General features: G+C 34.6%; 1 protein-coding gene across 1 annotated transcript in view; it reads left to right on the plus strand.

The window, feature by feature from the left end:
* The window catches only part of LOC129275970 (forkhead-associated domain-containing protein 1-like), a 38,977-nt gene extending 11,459 nt beyond the window's left edge, over positions 1 to 27,518 (plus strand). The window contains exons 8-27 of the mRNA XM_064109647.1: positions 1,392 to 1,496; positions 2,012 to 2,119; positions 7,242 to 7,487; positions 7,865 to 8,063; positions 8,674 to 8,862; positions 9,362 to 9,489; positions 9,909 to 9,998; positions 11,740 to 11,977; positions 13,572 to 13,695; positions 14,479 to 14,585; positions 15,174 to 15,333; positions 16,021 to 16,153; positions 16,863 to 17,001; positions 18,873 to 19,111; positions 19,855 to 20,127; positions 20,548 to 20,661; positions 21,560 to 21,643; positions 22,481 to 22,552; positions 23,640 to 23,705; positions 24,520 to 27,518. Coding sequence (XP_063965717.1) covers positions 1,392 to 1,496; positions 2,012 to 2,119; positions 7,242 to 7,487; positions 7,865 to 8,063; positions 8,674 to 8,862; positions 9,362 to 9,489; positions 9,909 to 9,998; positions 11,740 to 11,977; positions 13,572 to 13,695; positions 14,479 to 14,585; positions 15,174 to 15,333; positions 16,021 to 16,153; positions 16,863 to 17,001; positions 18,873 to 19,111; positions 19,855 to 20,127; positions 20,548 to 20,661; positions 21,560 to 21,643; positions 22,481 to 22,552; positions 23,640 to 23,705; positions 24,520 to 24,531 — 2,826 coding nt within the window. The 3' untranslated portion in view covers positions 24,532 to 27,518. The remainder of the gene's footprint in view (positions 1 to 1,391; positions 1,497 to 2,011; positions 2,120 to 7,241; positions 7,488 to 7,864; positions 8,064 to 8,673; positions 8,863 to 9,361; positions 9,490 to 9,908; positions 9,999 to 11,739; positions 11,978 to 13,571; positions 13,696 to 14,478; positions 14,586 to 15,173; positions 15,334 to 16,020; positions 16,154 to 16,862; positions 17,002 to 18,872; positions 19,112 to 19,854; positions 20,128 to 20,547; positions 20,662 to 21,559; positions 21,644 to 22,480; positions 22,553 to 23,639; positions 23,706 to 24,519) is intronic.
* The last annotated feature ends 245 nt before the right edge of the window (positions 27,519 to 27,763 follow it).

Raw genomic sequence — 27,763 nt, forward strand, 5'->3', positions numbered from 1 at the left:
TTAGTTTGGTTTAAAAAAAAAATGTTGTGTACATTTTATGTGGTGTTCACTGAAAATTTATCAATGTCTTTCACTCAATATTTTACCCAACATACATGCATGCCCTCTTTTTATCCAACATTTGGTTAATTCTTCTAAACTTTATGTAGAGAAATAGTAAAGCTTGTAGTGTTGATCGCGTCCTTTGCCTCATCTATCATCATCTAGTGAAAGAAAAAGTACTTAGATCATCACTTTGTTTTCCATCTCTCAGTTGTTCATGTGTTTGTGCCCAGTCACACCAACAAAACCAACTCCAGTCTGGTCAGAGCTGTATGTTATTTCAGGTGGCATATCATTGATAAGTTTGAAGTCAGTTTCGTAGTGTGACTGCAGCATTAATTTTTAATTAAGGGGCAATTCCATAAAATATGTACGTCTGACCCCCTATATGTGGGATCTTCATGAAATTTTCTGTCTCTGATTTCTGGTTCTTTTGAAAGTCTGTAATGCTCTCAAATGACCATGACTTGGTCAGTTTATGAAGTGAAGTAAAACTTGAGAAAAATGGGAGTCGGACGTACAAAAAGGTTGATTATTCTATGGAATTGCCCTATATATGATAATAATGATAATGATTAAGATGATGAATAGATATATACCCCATAATTTTTCTTCATTCAATCAAGTTTTTATATAAGTTTTAGTTGATCAATTTTGATGTTCTAACTTCTAAATGTATACACTAAGATTTTGAAGCTTTAGATCTGCTTTCTCAAACTATGTAACAACACTTTGGCGGACTCTGGGTCAAAGCTAGTCAGCGAGGTGGTCACATGTGCTACAGTGGTGCTAAACAGTTAGTGAACCCCACCAGAAAATGAACATATTAAGTGTTCAAGTTATGCCATGTAGATACTCAATTGTGAAGTCAGGTGATAAAATATCACATTCAATGAAGTTTGTTTCTCTTGGCTTGCCGAACATGTAGTGTTGTCTACATTTAGCACTCAGCATGAAGGAGTGCATTTTGTGGTGGGGTTCACTGACTTCCTAGCACCACTGTCTGTTGATGAAATTAAGTTTCACTTGCTTGATGATGTCATTGGATTCTGGGGAGCATATCTTGAAACAAATCTCTGATTATTGTTATAAGCTACCAAAATCCTTACATCTAATTGGCTAAGAGCAAATTAGTCATTGGAAATCACTCATTATTTGCTTCATGAAATACACCCCTTATAACAACAATTCAGTTAGATCATTAGAGTGTGATACTTGACACTTGAGGTGAGAAGTCATTTAGAATCCATCTAATTGAAATTATGATAAAGAGACAATTGAATATATTTACAAATATGAATGTTGGTGAACTTTGTGCAATGTTTGTTTGATTATATATATATATTTAGAAATTGAAAGGCGCCGAGAGCAAGGTCGAGGCACTCACAAAACAGGTCGCTGAACAGAAGGAAGAAATCGACAAGTTAACAGCTCAGAATGAAGAAGAAACAAAGGTCAGTTTAATATCCATTTATACATAATCATGAAGTTTCATTATTATTATTTTTTTTTTTTCTGGGGGGGGGGGCTATCGAAATGATTTATAATCACTGAGTCTGCAGCTTTTGGTCTACTTCTTTGATATTATAATTGTAATCCCACATGGGCTAAACCTATTTGGTCTAATTGTTGTTTGGTCTACACTTAACTTGGGTCTAAAGACCACTTAAGTCTAATTCTCATTTGGTCTAATGTCTCGGTTGTCTAATTTCCACTTCACCTTCCTCTTATTCTTTACTTTTTCAAATAATTTTTTTTTTCATGAATATTCAATTTAACCATATAGATTAATTGGTGTCCAGCCAAGTAGATATTACGCAAAATGAAGAATGAATGAAGAAAAATAAGAAACCCCCCCAAAAAAAACATCCAACACAGATACGTAAGCAAGGTGAATTTTAATGAATAAAATAATTAATCTTATCATCCTTTTCTTCTGTATTTTTTTCTCCTGACTCTGATAATATAGACAAAGCAGAGGTTTTCTGATGAGAAGGAAGAGATGAAGAAGAAATTCTTGGAATCTCAGAGAGCTGAGAAGCAGGCCAGGGTAGACATCGACCAAGCCAAGAAACAGGTTGGTTTGGCTTTTAAGTGCAAAGTCCATCGTAACAAGTTGATTTAAAATGTGAGCCATCCTGGGAAAATGGGTATTATAGGTGAAATTTTGGATTTAGGTTTTTTAATGTTTTCTGGTACCTGGACACATGTACAATGTGTATACAAAAAATTAGAGTCTAATTCATATTTGAATTAGAGATATGGCCAATTGAATCAGGGGTACCCCCCCCCCCCCCCCATGCCTGGCTGTATGGGTCGTCATGGTAGTCGGGCTTATTATTCATCTTTTCATGATAGGGAAATGTTGGTGCTTTTGTAACGCCCAACATACCTGGCATAGGCGAGGTGATCTTTTGTAGTGCAGACATAATTTCATATATACTAGGCGAATACAATAAAACAAATTATTCTACATATTCAACCACACCCACACTAGAACCCACACCCACACACTCACATTACATGCAAAAAAAACCTTATGGAGACTATTTTGTCATACTATATATAGTTCGTCAATAGCGCGTAGTTTTAACATGGGAGGAGGTTCCCAGATCCAATGACCAGGGGCAGATGGGGTTGGATTATTCATCTGATTTTCTTGTTGTTGGGGGGAGGCAGCTTATCTTTTTTTTTTGGGGGGGGGTGCCCACCCCCACAGGCGCCGCAGAACATTTTTTGAAAATGGGAGGGGCTGTCCATGCAAAAAAAAATCACAATCAAATGGTAATTTTTTACATGTTTATACATGCGTTCTGGGGGGAAAAAAAGTGGGGCCTAAGCCCCTGCCCACCTCCATCCTAGATTTGTCCCTGCCCATAACCCCCCCCCCAAAAAAAAAAAAGACACCACCTTGCTGTTTGTCCATACTTCACTTTCTCGCAAAGTAAAATCTAAAAAAAGAATCATGCTTAAGCTTTGGAAAATAAACACAAACAAAATTCAATTTGGAAAACCAAGTTTTTCCGGTGGCAATAAACAATAGTGAAAAGCTGATGCGAGCTACAATTCATAAAGATTTAATATGACAGCAACTCTTGATGAAATATCAACTTTTATTGAACTAGCGAATCAGGAATCAGAAGGTTCACTGTTTTCATGGTAGTTTTCATTCGAGCAAGGGATCATATCAACATTTCATGAAATGGGCCACATTTGGTTTGTTTTTAGGGATGGGGTAGTCATGAAAATATATTTCACAAATTGCTGCCAAATTATCTGGATCACTGAAGGATTTTTTTGGTCACTTCGTTTGAAAAGAAGAATAAAACTGTGCATAAAAACTTGGCTCCACATATTAAAACGACAGGTATTATAACTAACAAATAATCACAAATACATAATCTTCTTTTCTCTGCTACACTCTGTACACGTGTGTAATGATATGCGTTGTAAACATCTTTAAAAAAATAATATCAGAGTTTAATTCTTGATATGGAAGAGACTACATACATTTACTCTCTTCTATGCAGCAGTATTAGCAAAACTCAGGAATGTGCATCGCTCTCCACTGTCCAAATTTGCACTAAAAGGATATAAAACACGATAATCTCTCCTTAGTGTGTGCCTTTAACATTATCACAAACTTCTTAATACAGCAGCAAACTTACCACATTACAACTTTCTACAATGACATCCTTCTAATGGGTCAGCAAACGGTACAAATTAAAGGACAAGTCCGCCCCAACAAAAAGTTTATTTGAAAGAAGTAGAAAAATCCAACAAGCAAAACACTGACAATTTCATCAGAATCGGATGTAAAATAAGAAAGTTATGACATTTTAAAGTTTCGCTTAATTTCACAAAACAGTTATATGCACATCCTGGTCAGTATGCAAATTGGCAGACTGATGACGTCACCCACTCACTATTTCTTTTGTATTTTATTATATGAAATATTCTAATTTTCTCCTCCTTGTCAAGTGAAACAAAGTTTTATTTCTCCTGAACATGTTGAATTACCATTATTTGAACAGTTAATGGTTAAGATAAGTTGGTCCTTATTGTTAAATTTGTAAAAATTGAAATATTGTATTATTCAAACAATAAAAAACACAAGAAATAGTGAGTGATGGACATCATCGACTCTCATTTGCATATCGCTGAGTTGTACATTTAACTGTTTTGTGAAAAATACGCAAAACTTAAAAATGTCATAACTTTCTTATTTTACATCTGATTTTGATGACATTTTCAGCGTTATGTTTGTTTGATTTTTCTCTATCGATTCAAATCAACAATTTTCTGGGGTGGACTTGACCTTTAAGTTTATTTTTTTTTTCGAAAAACTTCATAGAGTTTGTTCATTCAAATTAAAACATGTATTCATTGTTCAATTTCCTCTCCTACCGGGGGGGGGGGGGGGGCGAGGTGCCTTGTCCTCATCTAAGATCTTTCCATATATCATATTCCCTCTATTTCGAAAATCCAGTTGATAGCTTATCTGGGAATATCTGAGAGAGTATGTCAGCAGAGTTCACCAAAGGGGATAATTTTCTTCCTCTGCATTGTTTGCTTTCTTCATGTTCCAGTCTTAAAAATGCCACGTTCCGATGACTCGAATCTGCATGTTTGATGAATACATAAATAAAAACAATCACATTACACTCTCATTTCTTCATGATTCATGGACATTTATCAACAACATGACTTTGTGTAAATGCTACTTATAAAGGTGGAAGTACTCCCTGATGTCGTATTTTTCTACCAAAAATAATAAGATTAAACTATTGTTGGGTAAAAAAACCTTCCAAAATTCATGAGATGTTCATATTTAAATGTTTAATTTTGATATATCACTTGCAAAAAGCTTTCTCTGCTTGAGCCTTTATCCAAATTCTATATTTTTTTTATTTTTTATGGTTTTTATAATTTTATATTTGTTATATTTTCCATAATTCTAGATTTCATGTACTAATAGTGGTAAAATTAATTTTAAAACAATATATTATATAACGGCAATTAACCAAATTCGTGGAGAAATCGGTTACAACTGACATGATAAAGTCAAAACTGGCACACTACGGTATTTCCATATAGAATATGGATAAAGCATGGAAAGCTACCTGAAGCTGTGGTAATGGTGAATCCCATATCAGAGTCTTAAAGTACTTCTTGAAGGGCTGCTGTCAGCTGTATGTTGGTTTTGAGATGTCTTGTCCTCACTGCACTAATACAGTTGCTCTAACACAACGAAAGAAAACAAGGCCAATTAGTTAACAAATTTTAGAGTTAAAGTTTATTAAAAAAAAAACACTACTTAAGAAAAAAAGTAAAACAAGTTGGCGAACCTAATGTAATGTAGCTCGACCAGATTGTAGAAAAAATAAGAAATACCCCCCACCCGCCCCCAAAAATATCTTATTTTTAAAATTAATTTCTTATAAATTGTGACAATCTGTTTTCTAGTTATAATTTCGATATCATTTGCACAGCTTTGGTGAACCTCATGCCAAATGGACCTCACCCCCTCCGAAAAAAAAACCAAATTTAAAATCAGAAGTCCGACAAATAAGAATTTGTTAGGAGAGGGGATTTGAAAAATGTCCATAATTAACCGATTTAAAAGGATATACTCCGAGCTGAAAATAATTTCATCAAATGTAAGCAAATGCTGCAAATTTCATCAAAATCTGATAACAACTAGATCTAAAAGGGTTTTTCATGCATTATAAAAGCAGTTATATGCACGTCTTAATAAATATTCGTTAGATGGGCTGATGATGACACCCCACTTTAACTTTTCTTATATCTCAAAACATGAAATCATTTATTTGGTCATACGTGTGTGAATGATATGTCACTCTTTTGCATTAATTAATATCTAGTCTTGGAGGGGGGGGGGGGGAATAGAACAAACATAATTTCATGTAACAAGGTGAGACATCTTTGCATCAGTTTGTCAAGTAAATTCATAAAAACATGCATAGAACTGTTTCACCGAAATATACATTTTTTACAAACTTGTTGCATGTGATAGATTTATCTTAAATGGTTACAAGTATGTAACGAAGGCCTGTCTAAGTAGGTGCAGATCTAGATCTAGTTGATAGCCTGGGTAGACATAAGTTAGATCTTAAAAAGGCCGTCAAAGTCCCGGAAAAATACCGCAAATCGCTGCAGCAGTCGCATGTAATTTGACGTTTAAAGTCGTTCCTAAAAAAGGTCTCTCTCGATCGATCCACATAAACACGCAACACAAAATTCACATTCACGTGTTTAGTTGCCATGTTCCTCGCATCGCAATTATCAATTAATTTAACAAAACAACTCAATCTGCAACATAATTTAACTTACCTTCATGGATTTCAGCCAAGGGAATTAAATCCAATCAACATATATCCGAACCCGCCACCAAATATATCGCGATCGAGCCGATATCCACAGTTCTGAAAAATAAAAATGCGCCTGACATTTTTTTTTTATTTCCCGCGGGTTGTTTGTTTTGTTTTTCCTCGCGACGCGCGCCAGACAAAAGTTTGATGACACGCGTATTTAAATGACGTCCTAGCGCATTTATTGTCTCTCACCAATAGTCTGGTTTTCGCGCGACGCCACACAAATATTATTAGAAAAATAATTTTAAGAAGTATTATGTAACACTGGCAATTAATCTCAATGGAGTTATGATGTAAACTGAGGAAGACGTAGCATTTTAAAAGTGATATGCACAACCCAGGCTGTAAGCAAATAAGGAAACTGATGATTTGGCTATTTCTTAAAGGCTTGAGTTCATAGGCAGCCCAACTGAAGCCAGGGTGATGATATTTTTATTATGTCGAGCAGGTCCCGCTGGGAGAATAGTTTTTGGAACTGAAGTAGCTACCCTGGGTAAATCTGACATAATTATTATTATCCACATGCAATTGAACGTATTTGAATTCTCCAATCGGAATGTGATGCTACAAGAATGTTCTTGGTAAATGATTTTATTTGATTCCATTTTTGGTGGGGGGGGGGGGGGCTGACACAATTTAATTTGTATACAGTATCTCTTTTTACTTGCTTTCTCTCAGCTCTTGTTACTGTTCTTTTGAATACAGATACATTTATTCTGTCACAATGAAATGTTTACATTTAAAAATATGGCAAGTAGTGTTTCAAACATCAAAATCAATTCTTAAAATTCTATCTTATTTCAGTTGGAGCGCTTTAGACAAAGGGTCATGCAGACGACCTTTTCTGCTCCAGGATTCCGGGTTCCAGACGATGAATCTACCGTCACGGATGACAGCCTCTTGGAGACGATGAGCAAGCTGATCACGGAACGCAACGAGGCGAAGAATAAAGTGCGGGAACTCAAAGATACAATGAAGGGTCTGGAAAGCTCTAGCAAGGAGACTAAGACTAGTCACAAGACCCTCAAACAACATCTGATTGCTGCAGAGGTATGTTGCAATTTTTAAAAATATTGGTGATGATGGCGATGACTATGATGATGAATATGATGATGATGACGATGATGATGATGACGAAGATGATGACCATGAAGATGTTTCAGGTGATGATGATAATGATGATTACGATGCACATGATGAATGTTATGATGGTGATGATGACAATACCGATGGCGATGACAACGATGATGACGGTACTGATGGTGATGATGATATTGATAATAGTTTGTTGATGTCACTGATTGAATAATGTAGCAAACCCAGTAATAAAAGTCAAATGTTGTTATCCAAATAGAAGATTTAAGGAAATCATTTTCAAAGGGATGATTAATGTATCAATTTCTCAAATTTTCATTGTTTTTTTTTAGAAACGCCTTGAGGAAGGAGGTAGAACATGCTCCCACATCCGTAATGAGATAAAACTCCTTCAGTCTGTCACTGTAGATGAATCGTTACAGAACGTTAAGGATACCATAGCTATGATGCTCCAGAACGAGCTAGCATGGCAACAATCGTTTGAGACTACGCTGGAGAAGTGTGGCTTCGACATCAAGACTGGTGGAAAAGGTAATTCAGTTCGATGTAGAAATAAGTTAAGCTCAATTTTACACAAAGGTGTACTAAGTTTTAAACTGCTTTAAAGACCTGGTGATTGTTTCGTAAAGATGTTTGTAAGTTACAAAGGACTTAATGGGTACCACTCGTGACCCTTTCTTGGGAGCTAATCAACACCAAAACTAATTTGGGATATATCATTTAGCATAAAAAGGGTTACCATTTGTGCATGAAGTCATGCTTAACTTATGGATAGCTTTAGGAAAGATTACAAATTCAAATTAGCATGACACCGGAAAATTCATCAAATTTGTTTGAAATGAAAAAGTTAAGACATTTTAAATTGTGCTTTATTTCACAAAACTGTTATATGCACAAAATGAGCAATGAACAAATAAGGTAGTCAGTGAAGTCACATAGTCATTATTCCTTTTGTATTTTATCATATAAAATGGAAATGTGAAAAAAAAAATATCTTGTAATGTTAAACATGATTTGCTTGCTCCATTAATGTTTGAAATCCATAACAATTTTAGGAGTTCGGGACTGGAACTCAGGCAGGTGCATGAACTGTCTTTGAATACCTTGTGATATATTAAACTTTGTTTGCCTTTTTTTTCAGATCTCCAAGCTCATATCGATGCACTGAGAGATCAATGCAGTAAGGAGAAGAAACTGAAAGAGGAAATTCAGATGAGCGTTGATACCATGTCATCGGGGGTCAGGGCTGAGATGGAGAGAAAGCTAGAGAGACAGAAGACGGAACATGAAGACACAATGAAGATCACCATGGAAAGACTCAAACTGGAAAGTAAGTAAAGGTTTTAATGTATGACGACGGTGACAATGATGATGATGATGATGATATTGTTGATTGTATGGTGATTATAAAAATTGAATTGAATTTAATTGAATTTATTCAAACCAGTCAAAAGGAGAACAAAGTACAAACAAAATAAATGGTTACATTATAAAGAACTGAGGAAAATGACAGGTTTTGGGACCCCAAAGAAGCACAGCTTGTAATCAGGGGCCCCTGCATATGATATTTTACTCAAACATGGAATAACTATGAGAAAAAAATGACAAGATTATGATGACAATTTCAAGTTTTGATGAAATGCAAAGTTATCTATTCATAGTTAAAATTATAAAATGGTCATAAGAAGAGATCATGATGATGATAATATTGATAATTGTGATGATCGTCATGGGAGCAATGACAAAATATTGATAAGATCTTGGAATAGATATACCTGGAATGAATGTCAACCCTACAATAATTCATCAACTCTTTCTTCTTCAATCAGATGTGAAAGAAAAGGAAACTGCTATTGAGGAGGCTAGACAGGCGGAGAAGACAAGATTGGAAGAGGTCTTACAGTCCGAGAGACAGAAGGTACAGCACCAAGAACATAGTCTGGAACAGTTAAGACAGGTATGGATGGATGAATAATTGATGGATTGGTAGATAGATTAAACGATGAATTAATTAATGGATATTTAGACAGAGGATGAATAAGAACTTAGGGGTAACAAGTGAATGATGGATGGACGGGTTGATTGATGGGTAGATAGAAATGTAAGAGGGAGAATATATAAATGGATATTAATAGCAGATGGATGATAAGTAGTAAATGAATGAATGATGGATGGATGGATGGATGAGAGGATAAATGGAATGAAGAATATATGAAAAGATTGATAAATGAATAACAAGCTGATGATAAGTGATATTTGGGCATAGAAATAGAGTTTAATGACTATTCCAGTTTTACTGTTAAGAACTAAAAGCTAAAGACATATTCACCTATTCATTGTGTTAATAATTGACTATTCTCACATGTTGTGTTGCAGGCTTTAACAGAAAGAGGATCGGATGAGGAGAAGTATGTTGCAATGGAGAAGAGTTTGAAATCACAAATCGAGGAACTTCAAAAAGAAGAGGTAAGAATATTTCTCAATTTTATTAATTTGTTTGTTTATTTTGGGGTTTGTTTAGTTGTATATTTTACATTGGGGGAATCATATTTTGTTATTACAATTAACAACCAGTGGTTGCATGGATCCCATTGAAAACATACTTATCTAAAAAAACTAATTATTCACACCAACATGTATGCCTGAAACAGTTAGATATATGTAGATTTAGGCTAGGGTTATTCACCCCAAAACATAAGAAATTGCCCGCCTAAATTGCAAAATACACCCCCTTCCCTCCATAAATTGCTAATAGCTGATAGCTCCTGTACAGAATGTGATCTGGCATGAAGAGTAGAGGGGAAAATTACATTGTAAAAAAAATGTTATTTTCTCTCTAAGAAAGCGAGAGAGAAAAAAAACCCAGCTTATTTGACTTTGTTGACTATACTGACCCAAATAGATAAAAAACACAACCAAGAGTTTGAAATTTCATTCAACTAATGAAATACTAAGGCTCAAGCACATTCCTAATCGATAACAGATTTATTATGTGTGCTAACTGAATAGATAGGTGGGAAGTTTGCGTATATCCTATTATGAAAATATTATCTCTTCGTTCAAAATGCTATCTAGCTTTTTTGACACCCCTCTGTGTATGCCACCTGCCATGATTGATAACAGTTGATGCTGGCTGTTTTATCTAAATGAACGTACTCTTTCACACTAGAGATATGATGCACTTTAGCAAAAAAATGATTAATACAGTCAAATTTGTATATAAAGACCACCTACATGTAAGACAGGTATGAAAAGTGGTCTGCATGAACAGGTGGTCTTTATGGACAGTTTCCCTCGATACATGTTTCAATGGGGAATATCTTCAAGCATACCATGAAACCAAAGTTTGTAGTCTTTGTAGAGAGAGTGCCCTTCTATACAGGTGATCATAAAGACATGTACATTTACCCTTAGATATAATTATTTAAGAACGATCCACACTGTTACCATAATGTTCTGTCCCAGATAAACATCTGTTGAAGTACATGTATAGATACATTACACCTGCAGTTAATGTGTGAATATGGTTGGAATTTAAATTTCAAGTGTGAACTGGTCCACTTTAATGAGACCTTCCCCCTACACTGTATGCCCATATCATTAAAGCTGGTATGCTAATTAATTGTACCAAGTCACACTCGGGATATTAATGGCACCATCAATCAATAATGGGGACATCAGTAGTAATTGGATAGGAGTGTGGTTGCCATGGTAACAGCATCCATTCAACATCCATTCAGCATCATTTGCTGTTGTTGAATTGGAGTGTGGACACGATAGCCTGGATGGGAAAATATTTGTGCTTGCATTATCCTTGCTGTGGTTTTTGTGGTATTGTAAATTGGGGAGCCGAACCGTTGTATGTAAGTAATTTGTGAAATGCGCGTGTAGATACAATTAAGAAAAGAATATATTTTTTTTTTGTATGCATGGGGGCCTTTTCCTGCTTTTATCTATCAAGTTTATGTATTTTTAAATTGTTTTTTTTTTTTGCTGTTTTTTTTTTGGGGGGGGGTGGGGACCCCTGCTCTCATGTATTATGTTTAGAGTTTGAGGAAACAGAAAACAAAAAAATCAACTTAAAAATATGTAAATTTGGATTGAACTTTCAATAATTAAGAGTTACAGTATCAAGATGTGAAATGAACTAATTTAATGTTTTTCTTTTACTGTAATAACTTTTATTGACGTCTTGATACAATTACAGAGCAAGCTGCGGGAGGATCTTACTCTCCACCAGGAGCAGCACAAGAGCTCCGCCTTGAAGGTCGAAGGTCAAGTGACGGAGATGCTGGAGGCTCACGAGAAGCAGGTGGCGGGGTTGAAGGAGCAGAGTCGGCAGCACGCCCTCACCATCGTCTCCTTGGAGGAGAAACTCAAGAAATCTCAGAAGGAGCACCAAGCCTCCAGGAAGGAGTCCAAGGAGCTGGAGAAGAAGCTTGAAGGTGAGATGACTTGCTTCTTGGTCCATTCGTATTTGATCTAATTCCCCTTTGGTCTAATCTGACATGGTTTAAATCTAATTTGTGTAATTTCCGTTCTGGTATGTTAATAAACAGGCCTAGAATCATACTATCTGTACCAAGTTCAATGATGTTGATTGTCTTCCTTAAAAGATACTGTAACCAACAATATAACAGAAACTAAACATTTAAAAGGCAAGATAATATTGCAATTTCAAAAATTAATTAACCTTTATAAAAGTTTATCTCACCCACATTTACTTCAAATCTCTCTTCATTTTATGAACTGCTTGACCCATGGTAAATTTGGAACATTACAACCTTTCGTATGAAACAGGATGTGAAGAAAAATTATTTAAAGGTCCCACATTTAGGGGTGGTATCATAATAATAGAGGCATTTGATAAGCACATAATAACTAGTATAGTTCTCTATGTGCTTTACAATTACGAATAAACAAAATACAAATATAAAAAATGGAATTGCCCATTAAAATACACCTTTGCTTTATCTGGAATACCTGGTGTAATAAATCTTTTGACATCGCTGTGATAAATCTCACCCGTAATGTACATTGCATTACAGCTGTAATCATGAACTTTACCTCTAACCAGTAGCTTGTCAATTTAGGATCATTACTACTGTCATCAACATAACCTTCCACTGTCTTTAACAATATTGAATACATAGTAATATTTGTTATTCTTTTTTGTTTCCATGACTGAAGTAATCTTTTATCACCATCCTCACAGTATCTGCAAAGCATCTTCAGTTTGAGACTTACAATATTTGCATTTGTGATAACGGGAGATCATAGATCATAAACATAAGCATCATAATGAAAATTCCCAGTTTAATCAGTATTGTTATCTCTAGACTCTGTTTGTTTATTCATTAGTCTAATATGGTCAGAGATACAACTCAACTTAACAGTTTAAAGTCTAAGATATTGAGGAGTAAAAAAATAAGCTTCATTTTATTTGAAAGGAAGATTAGGGCTTTGATTAATCCGAGGCCATGGAAAGCCATGACCATTAATGTCGATCAGCTTCAGTTCCCCTCTCACTGGCCATAGTGATTTTTGCTTTATTTTTTGTCTATTTGTGCTGTGATATAGAATTTTTGACACTATTTTATTCATGAGTCCACTGTTTGAAGATTGGACTCTTCAATTCAAAACAGTGGACTCATGAATAAATTAGCGTGGATAACCACGGCAACAGGCTTCAATTTGGCGCACTGTGACAAAAGCATGCATCAGCATTGGACATTTTTTAATATATACACGGTAAATAAGCGTAATTTATACAGAAAATCTGCATAAACCATGGGTTCAACCAATGGTTCAAAAAACCACCTTTGTGAATTCGGGCTATTGTTTTTTAAAATCTATCGCCTGATATTTATTTTTATAAAAGTTGTTATTATCTGACAATTAACCTTAGCAAGAGTCATACACTTGTGCTTCTCTGCCAATCAAAATTAAGGATAGTTATCAGATCTAACAATTTTGTCATGATGAAATGCTCCTCTGAAGCACCAAAGTATGAATTAAATTTCCTTTTTTTTTCTGTAGTTCAAAGCAAGCAAGCGGAGGAAGAATTGAAGAGAATCAAAGCATCTGCACCAGCCAAGCCTGTCATTGTCACCCAGCCCTCTGCTGAAGTACCTGGCCTTCAACATGCTATTAACCTACTAAAGTAAGACATGCATAATATTGACTGGTTTTAAATGAAATCACCTGGATCCCAGGGAATAATATTGAGAATATTGACTGGTTTTAAATAATATCTCCTGGATGCCAGGGAATAATATTGACCATTGATGGGAACATCTCCAGATCTGCATACCATTCAAAATTTTGAAGAAGGATCTGAATTTGGATCGCTCCAAGCACGTTTTAATATGATTTTCATACTCTTCATGATAAGTTTACCATACATTCATATGAACATGCTTATTTCACACAATCAGTCCTCACCATTTTCCAGTAAGAGATTGAAAGGTATTATATGCATCACCATCAGTTAAAATTCTATTAAAAACAATTTCCCCCCTCCCCCCCCCGGAAATTCATGAAATTGAATGTGTAGGTATACAAAGCCAGACCTTGTTTATGTTCAGCTCAAAGAGGATATGTGAGACAAGATTTGGTTGCATTTGGTTGCAAATATTTAATTTATTAAAATTATATTATTATGTATCGTAAAAGTGGTTCCATGACATTTGCTCCGTTGACAATTGCTCCGATGGAAAATCTGCATATTGAGCCAAACAAAACCCAACCTACAAAACTAAATAAGCCCTAATCATTATCTTTACATTATTCTGAACCAAAAACTGTCTTACAATCAGAACTCCAGCCCTATGCCCTCTGAGATATGAGGACTGGAGCAAATGTCACAAGAGCAAATGTCATGTCCCTGTAAAGTGCCAAGAATGATATGAAATAAGACATTATTCTGATATTTCAATCTTTTTAGGAGAGAAAATGGACAGCTAAAGAAGGAGATACAGGATCAGCAGGATGTGGTCCTTGGTCTAAGGAGAGATTTAGCTGGAGCATCGGCAAGACTATCAGATATGAGAGGTAAAGCACAATATTATGAACCTATTCATTTCATGAAATTTGAGAAGTTTTTTTTTTGTGTAATATTGTTTTGACGATATTTGGTGTATTGGTTCTAAAAGGGTTGTTGATATTTAAGGAATGGTATTTTGAATGCAGCTTTTGGCTCTAGAGTCTCACTGAATAAGTTATAAAACAAATGAAATATGAATCTTGAATTACCGTAAAGAAAGAAATTTATGCTCACATATGATGATGGTGATCCACAGCATTTATGTTGCACCATATTTCTCTTGAAAACATTCATAGGCGCAGGCTAAACATCTAAATGAAACTAAGAAAAATAAAATAATGAATAAAAAAAAGAGAGGCTCACATATGAAAAATGTCCAAACAAAATTCTGATCAATAAAAACATGAAAGAAATGGAAAGTCATGCAGGCTAAATGTCCAACTGAAATATGACTTTTAAATGATGAAATATTGAAAAATATGCATTTAAAATGTTAAAATAAGATCATGATAAGGAAATTATGTAAGAAAGAAAGAGAAGTTCAGATATGCTCAACATCCATACCCTATCATTGATCCCTTTATTGCTTCCATCAGGAGAGCTTAGTGACCGTCAGAAGGAGGAGATGGAGAATCAGAAGGCTCTTATTAAGGACCAAGAAGCCGAACTGACCACTCAGAGACAGCAGCTGGTCAAGCTATCTGAGCTGGTGGACAGGAAAGGGATCGAGATGGACAACATGGTCAAAGAGATTGCGTAAGTCTTACAGCAATATTCTCCTCCGAAGTCTACGACAGGACAATTCCACATGCCTTCCTGAATAATTTGTCTTCAATTTCTAGTTCTTATTATGAAAGGCCGTAATGTTGCCATGGTAACGCAACAGTTGCTCTGACAATAGGTCCTCCGCTAATTTCTCTAAAGATATAAAGTCAAGGTTACAGTTGTAATAATGTTTTTCGTTCAGAATCATGTGAAGATTGGGATTAAGGTAATTATGTCTGGCTTAATGTGTGCATTTCCAGTAGGAGCAATTGTCATAGAAACATTCTCATATTATCATTGCTTGAGCAGTCCATTAAGGGAAGTATGAATGGAGAAAAATAGGGGTTGGATGGACCAAGGTTGATTATTGTATGGAATTTCCCTAAAGACAGAGGCTCATCAACTTTCAAGGAAAAGGGATTATAATTAGCTGACACTGAAATTTTGTTAAAAACACTTGCTGTACCTGCAGTAAAGTTTTACCTTAATGGCTCAGCTAAATAAGCTGTTCCATGATAGATAGACAGTACTCATCTTGCAGATCCACCAGTTGATGTTATTAGGCAATAGTGCTTTGTACAGAACAGATTAACACAAGGAGCATAAGCTAATTAATGAGTTGATACCTTTGCTACAGATTCTTTTATTAAAGCCATATGTTGTGAATTTCATCTCCAGTGCACAAAAAGAACTGCTGCTTAGGCAGAAGAAGGACACCGCTATCAAGGACTCGGAGCTGAACAGACTGCAACAGCATCTCAAGCAGGAACAGGAACAGTCCCAGAAGGCCAAGAAAGAAGTTGAACAAGAGGTAGGAAATCATATTTCTATGAACCCATTGATTTTTCAAATCTTGTAATTGCTATATGCTTTTCTGAGGGATCACCAGGCGTGGTAAGGCAACAGTTTGAAAATCTGATAAGAAAAAAGATGATGTCTGAATAAGAGCACAAATTGCGTAAAAGGGCTGTGAACGAGAAAATTGTAAAATTTGCCCAAGATCAGTGGGTAAGCTTTGTATTACGGGGCTCAAATGAGGGGAAAGGGGGGGGGGGGGGAGGTAGTCACTATTCTATGCATGAGTTAGATGCTTTTGTATATATGCAAAATAGAGAAGAACTTAAATCTGTTGTTGACAAATCAATTTCAACATGTAACACACATTTTTGTGCACAGCTTACCCTCTAAAAAAAATTGTGCACAAGGTTTAGAAAGAAAATAGTATTTTCTGAATGAGGCTTTATCCCTCATTTTGTTAGTTTTTTTTTTTAATTGAACCTTACTTAAAATATTAAGTGGCTATTCCTCATTTTAGGGAGCTATTCATAACATTTAATGGGTAAATTTCACTTTGCCCTTATTTAATTTTATGGCTGGTATAGGGTTAAATCACTAGCAAGCTCTCAATGGTAGGAGCACAGTGTCGAGGAGAGAGACATAATGAGGTCATCTTCAGTTTGTCTCCTTTGTTATGTTTTATCAATAAAACTAGAAAATGTCTCTTTCTTTTTGGTTTACAGGGATTAATCACAAGCGAACTTTCAACAGTAGGAGCACAATGCCGAGGGGAAAGACATAACGAGGTCATCTCCAGGCAACGAGAAGCACTTGGTGAATTAAGAGGAAGGATAAAAGGCCTAGAGCAAAACAGACCACCATGTAAGTGAAGCAATGTTTGATTTGGTTTTGTTACATATTCTTGATGACGACAAATTGAAATTGATATTGGCATTTACATCTAATTCCTACGGATTTAGTAAACATTTGAAATGGATATGATACCATTACGATTATTTTACGTAAAGAATGTGGTGTACACCCTCAAATGAACATTAGATTTATAAAAATCACTTTGATAAAATGAGGTAAAAAACTAAGCCTGCAATTAGGGTTGTCACCAGGGACATTTTAGTGGTGGGAATGCTATAATTATAATAATATAGAGTATTTCTAAAGTGCCAAATCCACATGGATTATGTGCTCAAGGCACTGAGAAAAGGAAATAAGAAAATTGCATGGAGCAGGAAGAGACAAGGGTAAAAGAAACACAGTCATGACAATGAAAGGAAACTACTGGAAGGTAATTTCAAACAAATGGGTTTTTAGAGCAATTTTGAGACAATCGATGTTTGAAATACTACAAATGGAATATGGCAGCTGATTCCACAAGGATGGTCTAGCATGTGCTAATGACCGATCCCCCATGATTTCTTGGATTTAGGAACTGCAAGCAATTTTGAATCAGGAGATCTTAATCGTCGAGGAGGATTGTATGGCATGAACAAAGAAACATTATATTCTGGGGCAGATCCATGGATACAGTGGAAAAACTAACAATAATAACTTAAGGACGTTCCACAGTTAAAGTGAAATCCATGTCATTTTCACCAAACTTTGCACATAAATACTTTAAAACCTGAATATTCGAAATATGCAAAAATTAACATATGTCCATGTGCTTGATTTTTTGCTATAGAGCTTCAAAGTTCACCTAAATGGATGTTCTTAAGAATTGCGCATTCAAAAGAATTTGGCATTTTTAGACCTCGCAATATCACTGCAATGAGTTTAAACCTATATTACTCAGTCAAGATACATGAAAAAGTCATCAAATTTTTCAAGAGAGTTAATCGTTGTATTGTTAGAATGGAGAATCTATTTATACTGCTATTTGTTTGCAATTTTAAGTCTAACAGCACTGTCAGTTCTTAAAAATGGCGTAAGAGATAACAAAAACCCAATCTCAAAAATGTGAAATTTCAATAAAAAACTACAAAAGTACAAAAAATGCTGCACTTTATTCAAAATCCATGTCATTTTCACCAAAATTTGCAAAGTTGTAGAGGAAGGTATACATAAGAGGTGCAAACATTAAAAAATAGGGGTTCATGTTCTCGTTTTCAAACTATCAGTATTTTTATTAGAGAAAATGTGCTTTCTAAACACCAAAAATGTGCCAAATGCTTTGTATCTATGTGAAGACAAAAAACAAAACCACTCTACCATTTATTCAAACTCGGGGTCATAATCGTGATTCTTGGCAGCATTGCAGAGTAAAGTATGTCAAAATTGTAGACATATTTTTTAAAATGGTCCATGGAATAATTCCAGTTTTTTAGCTTCATAAAATAACGCATCGGATCTGTAGTTAGCATGAAGATGATGAGAAAAATCAGCTCATAACCACAGCTAATTAATCGCCTGTTCATCCATTGTGACGTCAGCGCGCAGAGTGTAAAATATGCGCAGATCATAATGCGCACAAACATAACTGTGGAACGTCCTTAAATACAATAGCAAGACTCATTGCAAGGGGGTTCGGGTGGGGGGGGGGGGGGGGTTCATGGCGGTATACAGATCATGTTGCACATGTAAATATTTGTGGATTTGTTTATTTGATTATTGTAGATGAAATTTCTGATCGAGAGGGGGAAAATGGGCATTAGAGAAAGTAGGATTAGACTAAAAAGTAATTCGCGTACCATATTACCATGCTTTTATTTACTAGTATGTTGTATCCTTTCTTACAGTGCCTACACAGGACCAGGCCTTACAGCAGGTCATCCTTCTCAAGAAAGAGCTCGCTGAGATGAGGGCCAAGCAAGCCCAGATCTCTGCTATGTCAGGCCAGTCCTCCTCCCCCGACGTCCTCCTTGAACGCGAGGTAGCCAAGGCCAGAGGTCAATTGTCGACCTCTGTCTCAGATGCAGCCATCGAGAGGAGCGCCAGGGTCGAGATCCAGCAATCTATGGATAAGAGTGAAACAGCTGTAAGGAAATATTTGTAACTTTATGCAAAAAGTTATTGAATTGATAAATTGCCACTTGGTCTACACCCACTTTGTCGACATTCCATTTGGTCTAATCCCACATGGTCTAATTACCACTTAGCCCATTTACTTTCATCTAATCATATTGACTAAGTGGTGTTAGACCTAGTGGATATCAGATAGAAAAAAAATCAAAGATTAAATCTTCCTGCATCCCTAATTAGCATTTTCACAAATATAAACAGCACACAGCAGAAGTTGGTTTCACAACATTGACCCCATTCTTATATAATTTTGGTGATCGTATTAGTTTGCGTTGAAGCAAATCATTTGTCTTGTATGGATGATTGTGAGAGGTGTGTACCGTATAGCAGCTTGGTACTAAAATTTAAATAACTGTGGAATTGTTTTGCGCATGGGTAATTGCATGAAATAATCAACTTTTTTTCTTCTGAGTTCCACTTTTCTTCATTTTTACTTCTCTTCATGAACTGCTTAGGCCATGATTATTTTCTTATGAACTAGAAAACAGAGACAAATGATTTCAAGAAGGTCCAAAATATAGCAGGGGGGGGGGGGGTTAGACATACATACTTTTATGGAATCATTTACCTTAGTAGATAAGGGAGGATTTGTAAAAGGTGTTCAATAGCTTGATACTGAAGAGTTTTGAGTTGCTTGTGCAAATCTGAACCAACCCACTGTCCTAATTTGATAATGTTCTCTCTTTCTTTGATACCCAGTACATGGAGCTAGCCGGGACAGTTGCCCGCCTACTCGGGCTAGGAGAGATTCCGGGCCAGGAATCACTGGCCCACTTGCCCAGGGATGAGAAGGATCGTGTCATGATTGAGAGAGGCGACAGCCACGAACTCATCCTGAGCCGGCTGAAGACACTCAACCAGCGTCTGGAACGCAAGGATGCCCTCTTACAGGACTATGAGAAGGACCTCGAGAAGCTGCGATTGGCTGAGAGAGTAGCCAATGAGAAAGCAGGACAGGTCGAGAGTTTAGCTGTGAGTGGTTTATTTGTTTATTCATGATTGTGATAAGATATTTGGACTGGTTCATAATGTGTGAGTTTTTTTTTACAAACAAGCATGTTTAGGTGCTAAGTAATATCCGCAATCAAATTTTGAGAAATAATAACCCGTGCATTGATATAAAGGGAAACGTTAATATGGAAAATCTGAATTTTTCTTTCAAGAGCATGTTCCAGTCTATCATACACAAAAATGCCTGTTTACATTTGGTCAACTATCATCATAGGGTGATTGTATTCTGCTAATCGTACAATATTAGGGTGACATATGATGATTATAAAATTTTTCGTACAGATTCATGATCGTCATAAGATCTACGATTTTGTTTTGCATGGGGTTAGTCCAATTTGTAAAATTCTCAAAAGTTATCTATATTGATTTTTTTTTTCTTAGGGTGACGTCAGGAGTCGGCAGGACGAAGCTCATTACCTGAGGGAGACATTGAGGAGAACAAGAGAAGAATTAGACAAGGAGAGGAGACTTAACAGTGCAATCAAAAGTAAAAAGGTGAGATCTTGTCAAATAAGTTTACTTTTTTAGTCAATTTCTTTTTCAACTTTTTAACTGTTCTTCGACTCCAGCACAAAGAGGTTTTGCCTGTTCAAAGAGTCTACATGGGGAACGTTCCTTTAAACAAATAGATAGCGATACTCACTGACTGTTTGTTATAAGCTACTGAAATCCTGGCATCTGATTGGCTCAGAGCAAAAGTGTCAGTGAAAATCACCAACTATTTGTTTCGTGAAATACTCCCAAGTTCATGACTCATGCTTACTTGTGTAATGTTCTTAAAACATTATCTTCAAATGTACAGTATTTGTTGCACACAAAAGTTGTAGCAAATTTATCACCATTTCAAATGATAGTTCTGCTTTATCAAATTTTATGCATGAAATAATTATGAAATATATTTGAGCTCAGTCCCCTTTTCACCCTTATGTAATTGCTTACTACTGTTTTATACTAAAATGAGAATGGATCTATTGCAAACTCTGCACTTTTCTTTTGAAAATTTGATGGTAGCATAATGTTGCTAGGGTTTGGAAACCTTCTACCTCAAACTGTAGAAATTTTGAGGACAACTCAGAAATAGTTTAATTTCAGAGTTATACCATATTTGGCAACCTTTTAATAAAAAAACTAGGAAGAGTTCTCAGAAGACTGTTTTCGGATATGAGATTGTTACTACTGCCATATTTCTAAAATACAGCTTTATTCTGATTTGCCCTATTTTCGTTTTAATTATATGATAAATGGTTTACACACCACGCAGATGATAGATGTTTTAAAACCTAGATTTATCCTTTACACCACATCCGTCCTTCTATATACACTCTTTTTCACCGTTTAGAAATGTATATCTATTTAGTTTATTTTCTCTTACTGTCTGTGTTATCTTGTGTAGACATTCCACCTTGAAAATGATGAGAAAAATAAGCAAGTGTGGCCCAAACACAAGTGTTATGAAGATGAAATGAAGGTGAATAAGGTAAGTGAACATTTTTTGTGTGTAATGAATTTGTGCTCTGCTATCGATCATGCACTTAAGTCCTGTTTCACAAAGCCATGTTAAAGGGCACAGGCCTTTTAATTTAGATCTCAACTCTGCCAACTTTGTAGTTTATATTTTTATTTATATGTTTTGCTTTATTTTTGTATCTTTTTGTGTTTACTTGCTAGAGGTTACCCTGTTGGAAGAGTGTGTCATTGATAGGGCTGTCCTGTGTAATCAATACTCGATGATAATAATGAGAAGCATTTAAGTTATTGAGAGCAATCTGAAAGTGCACCACAGGCCTTTGAATTCAAATCTCCTACTCCAACGTTATGGTAGTCTAAATTAATATGTTTTTCTGTTTATTATCTTGTAACAGGGTCCTTTGGGAGAACGGTGAATGTTATACTGATCTGTATATATATGACTTTGTGAAATCTGCTCCTAAAGCCATTTTTTCTTCTTAAGGGGTGTTGCAAGAAAATATTTGCAATCAATCGCAAATATTGATACATCAATTTTAGCTGTAGAAAATCAGATCACACTCCTTGTTTCACAAAGCAGATTAACAATCAATCAAAAATTTGCAATTAATTGTAAGACATATAAGATTTAGGGACCAAACATAGACTTGCAATTGATCGTAAGTTTCTTGCAACACCCCATTAGTTTGTCACAAACCTTCTTGAAGTAACTCTCAGTCAACTAAAAAATTTGAGTTCCCATCCCCAAAACAAGTAATTATCTACCTCTGTCTCCTCTTGTTTCTCCTACTCCTTATCCTATTCTTTAGCTTCATGATATGTTTTTATTTGTCATTTTTCTCGACAGAAGGAGAGCAAGAAAAAGCTTCAAAAGGAGAAGTTTATTCGCAAGAAATATGAAATAGAGACACTGAAAGCGGTAAGTTTTAATCAATCAATTTATGCACATAACTGTTTTAGTCTTGCATATGAGCATCAATATATTACACCTCTCATTATTTTCTGTTAAATTTCTCATAAGAATTGATATCTCATATTCAGTTTAGGTCTCCCCTTGAGGTGATAAAGGCTCATAAAAAATTAAAATCTCCATCTTTCATAAGAAATTAAAATCTCCCTTCAAGAAGGCATAAGTCCCTCATGAGATGAAAGTTTATAAGAGTTGTGTGAAGTATGTTGTAATTAGTTTGAATCTGTACTGTGGAAGTTCTAGATCACTTTCAATATCAACATGACAAATACCAAAACGTGTGTGCAAGGCAGTGTGTTTGTATTCCATTTATGTAATTCATACTTAGACATGACACACCATAACTGTACATGACTACAGCTATTGGAGTGAAGATCGCTGTTTTTTAGCTCAAATACACTTCCTAATCTAACAAATGTAAAAAAATAGAATATTCATGTACATTTTCCAGCTTCATTGTACAACATGGTGATAAGATTTGTTAGTATACTGCTGTGTTTACAAGATTTTAGCATCGATATCAGTAGGTGGATAGAGCTACAATGTGCTCTTTTGAGGTTAGAAAAAAAGGTACTCCAAAAGGTCAAGCGCGCACAAAATTCTATACTCTTTTCTATTGTGCATGCGTGGAGTATCTTATGCGTTGGTATAGACCCATATACTGTTAATTGTGTACTTGGAGTACTTTTCCTTTGCCTCAAGGTCGTACGTGCAGAGCGCACAACAAGCTCCATCCAGCAATATGGATATCGATAGATTTTAAGCATGCAAAAAGGTTTATATTATTATCTTCAAGCAAAGATATTACCTAAATGGTGAATCTTCATCTTACTAGGGCCTGATGCATAAAACTCTTGCCATGGTAAAACCCTGACAAATAAAAACTTTGGCAAACAGAATTATGCCATTGAAAATTACAAATTTAAAAACGCTGGCAAAAAAAAAAAATGCCAGAAATTTTCTTATAAGCAACAGGCCCCTGGATTTTGCACACTTTATTATCATCATGTATTTACTTTGTCTTTGCTTATCACAGGAACTTGAAGCCAAGGATCAAAAGCTATGTGAGACAACAGCTCGACTCATTAACATGGAAAATGCTGTAAGTTAATCCGTAGTATTAGGAATATGCTTCCTCTTTGATATCAACTCTCTATTCCTGTTTATGTTCAGTAGGCCTATTTGCTGTCTATCTTACAATTTTTACAACTATAGTGGTTGTAAATAGAGAGCGCTATCAGTAGAGATAAGAGAGTAAGCTGCTGAATGATGTAATAGAAATTATATCAAAATGTTCAATAGTTTTGATTATATCTGGAAAATATACCTATCAGCATAAACTACCCTTTTTATCCTAAAATATTGGAAAGAGCATCGCTGTTATAGATAGATACTAAGCTGCTGAATGATACAATTAAAAGTTATTTCTTTATTTTCAAGAGGAGTTATCATAACTTGAAAATATAAATATCAGACCCCCCCCCCTCCCCCCCAAAAAGAGGATTGCTATTATAAAGATACTAAGCTGTTGATAACAAAATAAAATTTATGTCAAAATTCAAAAGGTTTGATTATAACTTTAATTATAGGCCTAACTATCAGGCAAAACTCCCCTCCCAACTCTCCTTGAGAAAAAAAGGGCAAAGTGCATTTTGGCCATCAAATGTCTGAAATAGCCCTTGTAATTTGTGAAACTTGGCTCTGATTTTTCTTTACCCCCCCCTGGAATTTTCAATGGTATAAAGTTTTATGCATACAGCCTCTATTCTTGAATGAAAAGATTCAGCTCATCTCATCTAAAAAAGTAATTAATTAATATTCATAATACACACGTTTCTTCATATGTATTTATATAAAGTTTGTGTAAGTGTGAACAAAGTTTTATAATTTTCTTTATGTTTCTTCTTTTCATCCAGGCTATGTCATGATTTATTCATTCAGGACAGTGTCCATCATGTAGGCAAACATCCCAACCAGCTATCTTTTACACTAGGAGAGAGTTAGTCACATAGAAAAAAGGTCAAAGTTCAGATGTCATCTATGGGTATACGCAAGTGTTATTTTGTATGTTGTCATCTTAACCTTTTTACCATCTTTTCCTTATGGTACATTCATGTGACAATTAATTATGATGATTTTGATTTGCAAATAAATTTGTATATCACTGCTCTGAAAATTATATCATTCATTAGGCAAATTATAATATAAAATTTTATATTACTTTTGAGCACAGTTACATTTTTTTTTGCAAAATAGATTTGTATAATACCATGTTGAAAATTATATTATTAGGCAGAAACTGTTGTGATTTTCAGCATGGCATGATATCTGGGTGTGAAAGTAATTCCATAAGTCATGTGACTTATGAGGTAAACATTGTCTTGTTATTATTTTTCAGCTCAGATAATAACTCAATGTGGAATTATACAAAGCCATGGCTGATGTTCCAAGTGGTAATTTGTGATATTAAATTAGTTATGCAACCTCAGTGCTATGCGCACATAAGTGAGGTCATGAATGGATAATAATATAATGATAAGTAGGAAATGATATTAGTAATATCTAAATTGAAATTAATTAGGATCATAAAATGATTATAATTTAATATGTTGCAAAATGTTATTAGTGATATCTAGATTACAATAGATTTTAAAATATATTGTGGCATCTTTAAGGACGTAATAAATAATATTCCTCCAACCTATTAGTGTAACGCAAGATCATTTGTTCAATAGCAGATAGTATTTTCTTTCAATTTTGTATACTATTAAGATTGTTTACTGATAACTAAATATTGCTTTGTTATAAAAAAATTGTTCATAAACAATCTTTTTGTTCACTTCATCACCTTGATTGTATGTAAAAATGAAATATAAAATGTAAATGTATACGTCAAAATATTGGTTTCCTTGACTCATACAAAGACATGTGGTTTGTATTCAGTATGCTTATCAAACATCAGGTCATGTTGTTTTCTTCCTAACCTTAGCTTGAAGTCTTCTTATAGTTTGAAAATCAATGTATATTTTTCTGAAGAAAAAAAAAATTGCTGAAATTAAAATGTGAAATTGAATGATTCAGAGACATGCGATTAAGATGGATAGTAAATAAAAACAAATTAACTGTTGATTTAACTCCATGGAACATCAAAATGTGAATTTCTTTATATGGGACACATGTATCAAGTTAGTCATTAGTGTGACCTTTATACCAGCTATATAACTTAAATTCAGTGATCGCAAAGAATTTAACCTGCTGGAGATAAGACTTTCACTTAAAATGCTTTGGAATATTAAAACATTGCCAGTTCATCATATGCTCAATTTAGTCTGTTTGGAAGTATTTCTTCGGGCATTATCACATTTTCAGAGCAACTAAAGAAGTTGCAGTAGCTGTTTGATGTGTCTTCTATTTCGTATGTTGTTTTGGGGCAAAATAATGTATTTTCTGTACAAAAAACAAGTAATGTATATCGTATGAGCATTATACTTTCTGAATTATGTTTTATTTTGTGAGGAAATAATGTTTTTACCTCCAATTCGCATAGAATAAAAAGTTTTGCTAGATATCAATATAGGTTTTTTTTATTTAAAGAAGGTTTACAGCTATATTAATAATGGTTTATTTCCACATCATGAAATCAAATGACTTTTTAAGGATCTGGTTTCTACAAGAAGCTAAATGAACAGAATTGCTTTCAACATGCAATTACTAATATCAGCCTACTATAAATAAATGTTCTTTTGTAAAAATTATACAGTGAAATCAAGAATATTTAGCAGCATACGTTCAAATTACTAGGAAAAGCAATACTTTCATTTAGGAGTTCTTTACTGTTTTTTCCCCTTCAGTTGTACATTCATATTATGGTACTTGTCTTGTACATTGTGTTCAATAATTGATTACACTTACATTACTTAATTGATATGATGCATTGAAATACAAGCACTGTTCTGAAATCAAGCATTATTTGCAGGAATACTAGTATTTGTACATTTAAAAACAAAACAAAAATTATTCTTTAATTTATTCATAATTTACCAGTTTCAATGGTGGAAAAGTTGGAGTGACTTACCTTGTACATTATAAGTTTTATTTCTTAAAATGGTTATAACTTTATACTTGAATGGTTTGATCAGTGAAAAGGGGCCTTTTGCCGAAAGATTTGCATTTAAATGCATCTCCATAAATCAAACGCAACTGGATTTTCAACTGATCAGATGCGTGTATTTAGTACTTGCATATGATTTTTTTAGTAATATCATAAGAAACTTTTTTCGCCATGTCAATCATCTCCAACACTAATGCATTTTTAAAAATTCTTGCACAAATTTCACCCACAGAAAATGAAACTTTTTCTAATAGCATATTGCAGTATGTTATATATGCAAGGAAAATCAAACATCACAGAGTTTTAACTTGTTGAATACATCTATTTTTTTGCACCCTTTAGTATAATAGTAACTGCAAGAAGTGATTGATAAAATAGTAACAAAAAATTGCCAAATTCTATTTTTAAATCACTTTTTTTTAATTAAACAAAAGTACTCAGTATAATGTCCCGTTCTAATTCATCTTGTAAAAAGTAGAACGTATTGATTTCATATATCGGTGAAATAGAACTCTTTTAGAAAAATGATTGTTGATCATTTTAGAGAATGTGATTTATATGTACTATGTGACTAAGCTTTACACATAGTGTAAGATATTTCATTGTAGATAGATGTCATATATTTGTACATTGCATTGTACTACTTTGAAATGTAATGCTATTCTCTGTAATTGTATATTTTTAGCAAATGAAAGATCAAGTCTTGTGAGTGAATATATTGTATATTGGTACATTCTTGCAAAATCATGTTGTGAAAATTATATATAGAGATTAAAAACAAAGGGAGATTATTTCTTCTGTATCTCATTATTTCTTTGAAGTTGCCTGATATCAAGGCCATAGCGTACTTTACTTCTGATTACCATGACAATTATAAAAGTAAGCAAAAGTATTTTCAGGATTTCCAGACAAGGATGTTTCATATAGCTGTTTGTAAATTACGCATCATGACTTTTTGCATGACTGGTGACATGTTCTTGCTCAAGATGATATACTGGGAATGATAAATAATAATTTGTATAGCCCTTATCATAAAGAATGTCTCTAAG

This window comes from Lytechinus pictus, chromosome 14 (assembly GCF_037042905.1).
Source record: "Lytechinus pictus isolate F3 Inbred chromosome 14, Lp3.0, whole genome shotgun sequence".
In the NCBI taxonomy this organism is placed as follows: domain Eukaryota; kingdom Metazoa; phylum Echinodermata; class Echinoidea; order Temnopleuroida; family Toxopneustidae; genus Lytechinus; species Lytechinus pictus.